General features: G+C 43.3%; 1 protein-coding gene and 1 long non-coding RNA gene across 2 annotated transcripts in view; one reads left to right on the top strand and one right to left on the bottom strand.

Annotated features, from left to right (window-relative positions):
* The window catches only part of LOC106820925 (serine/threonine-protein kinase NLK-like), a 37,432-nt gene extending 33,010 nt beyond the window's left edge, over positions 1–4,422 (bottom strand). Inside the window, exon 1 of the mRNA XM_014825530.1 lies at positions 3,988–4,422. Coding sequence (XP_014681016.1) covers positions 3,988–4,178 — 191 coding nt within the window. The 5' untranslated portion in view covers positions 4,179–4,422. The remainder of the gene's footprint in view (positions 1–3,987) is intronic.
* A 2,631-nt stretch (positions 4,423–7,053) lies between these two features.
* On the top strand, positions 7,054–8,451 carry LOC106821014. The gene is made up of 4 exons (XR_001395686.1): positions 7,054–7,195; positions 7,460–7,631; positions 7,858–8,005; positions 8,262–8,451. It is a non-coding gene; the product is annotated as an uncharacterized LOC106821014 (long non-coding RNA).
* The last annotated feature ends 110 nt before the right edge of the window (positions 8,452–8,561 follow it).

Below are 8,561 nucleotides of genomic sequence, written 5' to 3'. Positions count from 1 at the left end.
ATCAGGTCAGAGTTTGAGGATATATTTGGTAACCTCAGTTCTTACTTTTAATGTACAACAAATAGCAATTTTTTTTTACAAATTTTACTATGGAAAAATTCGTTGACGTAAGTCAACTGAACAGCTAATATTATTATCGTCGTGTCGTGCTGTCAGCGGATTTGAAAACGCACCGCGAGAAGAATGGTCTCAGCAGAGCGAGGTTTTTGTGTAAATTACGCAAGCAGTCGCGAACGCATACCGCAAATGCAAACGCACACGCAAATTGCGCAACACAAGAGCGCGCACCGCACGCACGCGCACGGCACACCACGGCACGCACGCACGGCAGCGCACGCACGGCACGCAACACCTATATGCATGCAGAATGCACGTGGAACTGAAACGCGCGCAGACATATAAAACGTGTAGCATGTAGTGTTCATTGCATTAAATTGATTCAGTAATCCACTACTGTAGTGTATGTCTCTGCGAAATCGTCACTGCAAGCTTAATACTGGTAACTACGTAATGTATCTAGGGTGGTCGTTGTGCGTCGAGTATGGGGGGCGTGTGCGTGTGCGTGTGCGTGTGCGTGTGCGTGTGCGTGTGCGTGTGTCGTGTGCGCGTGTGCGTGGTGCGTGTGCGTGTGCGTGTGCGTGTGCCGGTGCGTGTGCGTGTGCATGTAATACGCAAGAAATTATATTATCCACAATCATAAAGCTTAATACTTCAATATAAGTTCTTTGAATATATATTTATATGTTTTTTGGAGTTTTTAATGTTGAATATTTTGCATGCACTTACGCACGCACACGCACACACTAATTAGGGTTCTGGCCCTTATTCGCTTTTCTGATCCAATGGGTAAGATCTCGGCTGAAGGTGGAGAAATGTGGAGGAGAAGCTGGAGCCCGAAAAATAGTGGGTTCATAAGGAAGGAAGCCAGATATCGATAAAATGGACATTGGAAGGGAAATGCAGTGCAACAGGGAGTGGCTGAAACTATGTATGTAGAAGATTGATAATTGGGAGGAAAACTAAAGAGAAAAGCAAAGGATATTGGTCGGGGGTGACGACAGGTCGATGGAGAGGGAGATAATTAGGTGGGTGATAGGGAGGTGGAGAACGAGGTAAATTGAGATTTGTTTGTGAGCGGTTGCTTGGGAGGTGAGGCGTCAGAAGAAAGCGAAGGTGAAGAATAAGTGTGAAAAGATAAATGGCGAGTCAGCTTATTAGCCAAGGTAGAGCGTATACCTTTTGTTTGACTCATCAGCTGCATGCCGTATGCACGGTAGGCCTACTATACATAATACAATGAAAGGCGATACACTGTTTTACTATGTGCACATTTTTGCAATGGTGCCCTGATGTGTGCTACTATGTTATTTGACATTTCGACCAGCATTCAGTTGTTCAATGACTGGCGAAGCGTTAATGTATTTCGATTAGATCCGACACTTCGTGGTCAGTTATCAAAGCACTCAGTGTCCGGAAAGCTGTCCATGAGGGCACCGTGAACCAGAGTCAGTGTTTCATGCGGGTAATACCAGCGCTACAATGTGACGCATATATACGGGAAAAATATCGTCAAGGCGTAGGTGGTGCATGCATGCGGGTTTAGACGTATCAAATTAAATACGGTCGTATATATACAGCTACGATACAAGCGTAAATGCTTGTATCGCGAAGCATACAGGATTCAGCTAACAGCATCTCCGACCACAGCCAAGATGAGACTAACAGGAATAATCACACTGCTTACAGCCGTGACTCTAATTCGGGCGGAATGGGTTGCCGATGTCAACGACGGTATGTCTTAATTATATAGAATGTACATGATTAGTTTTCAATACTGGCCTGTATTTTCGCTTAATAAACTAGCATCATTTTTTAGACTTTATAGACGATTAATGCAGACATTTAGCGTTTCGTTTCGAAAAGAAATAATTAGCATTCAAAGTTGAATCAAGACTAGAGACTAAAGTCAAGTATTGTTCATTAAAGATGCGGCTAATATGTATTCTTGACTCTGTAAAGGCGATACCTGCAAGGCAAATGGCAAGGAGTACAGCCTGGGTAGCTTGTTCACTCCGGAGGGAAAATGCGAGATATGTATTTGCGAACCCCCAACCGATAACATATACTGTCAATAGTAAGTCAAGTAATTGTTATGCTGTTGTTTTACTATAGTTGTGTGTAGTAGGAACTACATGCAACGCATGCAGTGCCGGGGCTGCGAACTCTCACGCATTCGGCGTGAGACTCACGCAATTGAGGCTAATCTCACGCGCTCACTCCAGGTCTGCTAAGTATGCACCAGAATGCTCAATTTCAAGCTGAAAAATGCAAAAGCTTCCTGGTGTGGTATAGGGGGTTGACCCTCTAGGTGGTTGATATTCTATACATCAAATAACTTACAATCACTAGTTGTATTGTAACTAGTACGCATCCATGAATATTTTATTTACATTTGTAAATACATGTGTGCGCGGGGGCGTGCGTGCGTGTGTGTGTGCGTGCGTGCGTGCGCGTGCGCGCGCATCTAATGCCAATTTTAGACCATAACTATGCAAACCACCTAACCAAAGTCCATATGTCTTCCTTGAAAATGCCACGGAGTTTGTATGTATTATATATACTTTTTCACACACACACACACAATGGAACAAAGAACAGTTAGCAGCGGTGTTGCTTATTCAGTGTTTAAATGTCCAGACCGCGCGGCGTGGGCTGGGGCGCCTCAGTAATCAGAGAGAGACGATGAATATATCATACAAACAGGTAGAAACATACGTACATGCTAGGACATGCGCCAGCACAGATATGTATCTATGTGCTCGTACATGTATAAATTATAGTATATTATATCCGTTCATAGTCTCAATGCGGATGAACCGATCATGATTTAAGTCATCACCACACATATCTAGTAAGATGAGTTCAACAAGGAACTATTTTGCCATCGCTAGAGGCAAGACAAAGAAATTACCACGGGTCTGATACAGCGTTCGCTAGTCCCAGTAAGAGGCAGGAGCCGCACATGTGTGAACGACAAAGGCAACCAAGTTGCGAACTCGATTGTACACGGGCATAACCATGTGATCTTTGTTTACACATATTTTTTTCACACACAGGACTCTTATTCTAAAATAACTGTATATCCCCACGACCTCCACACAATGCAACCCGACCCTTACCCGTTCTTTGCCCCTACACCATGTGTCATATGCCACATAGAGGCATTTACTTAAAATGTTTCACTGATCCGGTTCAACCATGAACTGTCGACACCTTGTTCTGTCATTTTTCGTGCATAACATCAAGAGAAACACTAAATTCCACACACAGCTACTACCTACTCCCAACGTTAGTCTTTATAAAACACAAGACTCAGTATGGTGTCTTTCAAATTTGACCTCATACCAGTACATGTAAAATATAGCGTAAAATATACAAGTTCACGAACTGGTAGCTCTAGAACTGGTGGCTTATAGCCTTTCGCTGGGCCACAGGCTGGCGGCCACCCTTGGTGGAGCGAAGGGCTATAGTTCTAGAACTAATGAACTGCTAGAACTTAGAAGGTTCGATGTTTGATTGCAAATTCTAGCAATTTTGGCTAGATATTTTTCTAAGAGGCAGTGGATCAGTGACGAACGTTTCTGACTAACACATATAAACGTAAAACGAATAGCCATTCGTTTAACACAAGTATTCTAAGAATACCATAAGATGTGCACAATTTAAACCGCATCACAACATATACTATTTTAATAATATGAGGTTATTACGTCACACTAAGTGCGTTTATTAAAATCTGACCTCCGTCTGTTGAAATCAAAGATATACAACGAGATGCTTATTCACTGCTATACTAAAGGCTAAGCTGATTCTATTTTTTCTACGATAGTCTGGCTTCAAAAGAGGGGTTATCGGCTGTAGCACTCTGTGACTCATGCCTGATTACCAACTGCGTCGTATTATAATCATAATGCATTGATAACTTACCACACGACACCAAACGCACCATATCCAATCGGTCTGTCTGGCTGGACGTCCTGAGAAGGGACAGGGGAATGATGGTACACGGGATGTGTGGCAGCGAGTATCGCATGTTGAGAGGTGCCATGGAAGGCCATAGCTTCGGCTACGGCCTGGGCCTGCCTCTGTTCAAGAATTCGACGACCGACCATTGCCATCCAATGATTCTCCCCGACTGACCGCAGGCGGGCACCAACAGCAGAAATTCACGGACAAATTTTGCAAAAAGCGCTAAAGAAGCATCACGAACCAAGCCGTCGTCGTGGTGCAGGGATCCTTAAGTTTCGAATGGTAAAGCATTAACACTGCACACAGAACCAAGACAGCAGAAATCAACGGACAAACGCCAATGCGTTTGCAGAACATCTAACCACCGACAATGAATGAGCCTCGAAGCCGCTCGCAGCGCCACTGTTCGGGGAACACGGTGGGCAACGCCTGTATGTTATATCTGCCCAATCAGAAAGGAGTTCTTTTAACCAGCTATTTTATGTTACCATCCAAATAACAAATCATATATTAGTCAGGACAGTTGTCTCATATAGTTTCATTTATAGACTTCTACGTTTCTATGTTATACAGTATAACTAATACATTTTCCCAACGTGAAAGATGTGAGTATTTTGACACAGACTAACCATAGATATCATATATATACACAACACATGTGGACTAACGAATACACAAACTGTACAACCTGGTGCTGCCCCTGGCGAATAGAGCGGTCAACTAACATTGACGTCAGTTAGGCTTAGAGGCATAGAAATATACAGAGGCACTATATTATTTCTATACTTATTATTTATTATTATTATTATTATTATTATTATTTCTATACTTATTTCTACACTATATTATTTCAATAGTTAGAATCATAGATATATACATACACATATATACGTACAAATACCTTTGTTTTTATATATCTATGGTTAGGAGTCATTCTTAATTAGTGCAGTGCAGTGACGAATTGCTAAGAATTGCACAAATGAGCAAGAATTGTTTTTTGAAAGAAAATGCCAATTTGTTAATGTTTACGTAATTTCTCACATATCATGATAGGTATCTCAGTACATAATAGCTTTAAATTATTATGTATGAGCAATGTATGTATTTAGCAAACGTAAGTAAACATTTTAAGCTAATAACATTTTAAAATGTTTACTTACGTTTGCTAAATCATAACTACGTTAGCGTGATTAGTGTAGGCCTACTAGTCTGTAGTGTACACGAAAATTCAGTGTAGCTCTTATTTAGGCTAATCATATTAGACATCATGGAGTGTTTTCGTATACATTCGTATACATAATAAAATTAATACCCATTAAACCCGACGCAATTACGGGCACCCCATTTCCGTTGACGTGAGACCCACCTGCAGACCGACGTTCGACGGTGTGGTTCTTCTTCCCTGACGACGGACGGCACTTCCGTCATAAAGTTTGTGCTTTACTGAATTTAGGGGACTTTATTGAAAACACAGGAAAATATGTGGTTGGGAAATTTGCGCTTAAAAATCATGGGTCAAAAGGTAAACTTCAGAACTGCTAAATTCTAAACGAGTAGTGCCTACTACCCTCTTCTGATGGATACTCGTAGTTTCTCGTGATGGATTCTCGTGGTATCGCCTTTTATTTTGTTTCATTGCAGTTAAAAGTCGACGAATTTCGAGGTTTTCGCCGACCGGTGGCCGAGTAGAGCGTGAACATGGTGCCAGTAATTCATTCATAAATGGTGATTGGCAAGACGGAGAACTTTGTTCACTGTTACCTTGAAACGTGTCGAGGCTTACATATATGCAAGCGAAAGATTTCTAACTGATAAGACGTATCCGCTTATAGTATTACGCGTGCAAGATTAGGCAATGCGTTTGCTATAGCTATCAGGCAGTGCCATATAGCCTACGCCGCTCGATATTTTTCCTCGCAGTGTCCTCTTAATTGGGTCGGGCGCGATTCGCTGTTTCACGTTTTCTCGCTTCTTTCTCAGTCTTTCGAGAGAACGTGTGCGAGCTAACGCGAGTTTTAGAAATGCATTTTCGCCGATTCTTGTTGAGACTTCTCACATCTAATACACATTCTTCCTTTTCAGACGTGTTGCCGACAGCTTCCTGCAGACCGATCGCCGCATTGCTGTCACCGTCTCTCGCGCCATCTGTCGGCATGACACTTACACAAAGTGGATTCGTGTCCTTTGCGAGCTCTTCCATGATTCTCCCTGCATAGCGCTTCTCATCCCCAATGGATTCGTCGCGACGCAAGTTTGCAGAACGCAGTGGCCATGCATGGTGGTTTGGACAGATCACGTTTTTATTGGAAGCGCGTATGTGTGCTGTTTTTTTTTGCAGTTTTTTTTTGAGGTGTCTCCCGCTGTTCTTTTTTTTGGTGTGTGTGTTTTTTGTGTCCGTGTGTATGTGCTGTGCGGCGGCTTTTGGTGTTGTGTTTTCTGTGCCGGGGCCCAGCGGGTTTTTTTTTCTCTTGTGTCGTCTCTTTTTGTTTTTGTCTGGGTGTGGGGGGCGAGGGGTCTCGCGTCTTTTTCTGTTTTCTATCTCTCTCACACTATAGACCCATGTCTTTCCTGTTGAATTTGGCCACTGCTGCTTCAACCTTGTTAGCAGTTTCTTGCATGCTCCTCTCGCCAGGTGGAGGTACGTTCACTGTAACGCAACGACATAAGTGTGTGGTCGACGTAAGGCGCACCTGCAGATCGACGTAAGACGGCGTTACGGTTCTTCGTCACCTGCCGGCGGACGGCACCTCTGTCATAAAGTTTGTGCTTTATCGATTTCGCACGTGAGTGCCTCGCACCAGACGGCTCCTCTGCTCCTGTGCGCCGTCGTTCCACATAATGTCTCCGCCACATGTGGAACTGTGGGCCCTCGCAATGACTGGTTCCAAAGCTGTACTATCTTCGCTCTATTGTATAGCCGGTTATCTCTCAGGTCGGCCCTGCCCTCGCTTTGCACCAGGTGGCGGCTCATGCAAGCGTCTTGCGAAGACTCCGGAGAATGTCTGAGCAACCATACGCCGGTCGACCGGTTGCCTCCGTCGTGCTGGCGCATTTGTAGTGAACAACAGCAGAGTCCGAATATGCTTTTCGGAAGTCGTTTCTAAGAGCACTCTACCGGGGCATCATCGGAGATTGCATCGACCTCGGTAGTGTTCTGCTACGCCCGGTATGATATAGGGTTTTCTTGTTATTCGAGCTAATCACTATCGATTTCCCTGCTCTATCTTTAGCAATTTCCTGCATGGCTGACATATTGCTGATGGCTAATTTTGATTAAATGCAAGCAAAGATTTTTTTGGGAAATTTAATCTTAAAAATCATTGGTGTAAAGGTCAGATCAGAACTGCTAAGTTCTAAACGAGTAGTGCCTACTAGACCATTCTGATGGATACTCATATTTCATATCGCCTTCTATTTTGTTTCATTGCAGTTCAAGGGGTTATCCCCGACCGGTGGCCGTGGGAACGTGGAAATGGTGCCACGGATTCATTCATAAATGGTGACTCGTAAGCACGAGGTTTCACTGTGACTTTTCAGCGTGTCGAGGTTTACATATATACAAGCGAAAGATATTTAACCGAAAAACCGTATCCGCTTAAAAGGTATTGCGTGTGCAAATGAGCGAGGCAATGAGTGAATGTTTGCTGTAGCCCCCACGCGATGCCACGTACCTTACAAGTTTGATCAATCGTGACTAGCTCCATCTTCGAGACAAGCCTTAGAACTTAAGCAAGATGAATCTTTATGAGGTTACAAGATTGATATTAATAGTTTTAGCCAGTCATGAAGCTTTTCATCTATGTCGCGCTGAATAAATTTTTGATACAGCCTGTTACTAGGTGGCAGCAGGTGACTTGGCAGACAGCGGCATCAAAACACCGCTAGTGAATGGACGCGAAAGACACGGAAGAGGCTACATAGGAAAAGACAATGGCATGCACTGATATCAGAATATTTTCTCGCAAGATGCCAATATGTAAGTCCCCGTTTCTATATAGGGGAAAACCTTGAACGTAACGTGTGTGGCGAATTTTTAACAACAGCATAGCAGAGCGTGAGCAACGCGTTACATGTGTGCACACATATTATATTCGCACATCGATTTATTTCCATTTTGCTATTTCTTATATACCAAAATATATTTAAAGACACTTGGTATTCTGTTGTTTGTATTTCGCCTACCTAGCATTTTTTTACTGCAGATGTGTTTATTCTCCGTGTTTATCTTGCAGTCATAATAGAGGCATCAAATCACCGACGGCAGATGGAGAAGACAGAGACTGCAGGACCAAAAATTACGTTTGATTTTTTGGCTTCTGGTTATAGTACGCGTGTACTTACTTGTACATGCCCAAAAACGTATACGTGCGTAAGCATGCACGCACACAAACAGATCGCTACACACCCGTGAATACGCGTACGTGCGTAAGCATGCACGCACACAAACAGATCGCTACACACCCGTGAATACGCGTACGTGCGTAAGCATGCACGCACACAAACAGATCGCTACACACCCGTGAATACGCGTA

This window comes from Priapulus caudatus, unplaced genomic scaffold (assembly GCF_000485595.1).
Source record: "Priapulus caudatus unplaced genomic scaffold, Priapulus_caudatus-5.0.1 Scaffold3, whole genome shotgun sequence".
In the NCBI taxonomy this organism is placed as follows: Eukaryota; Metazoa; Priapulida; class Priapulimorpha; order Priapulimorphida; family Priapulidae; genus Priapulus; species Priapulus caudatus.
This window is presented reverse-complemented; position numbering and strand designations above follow the sequence as displayed.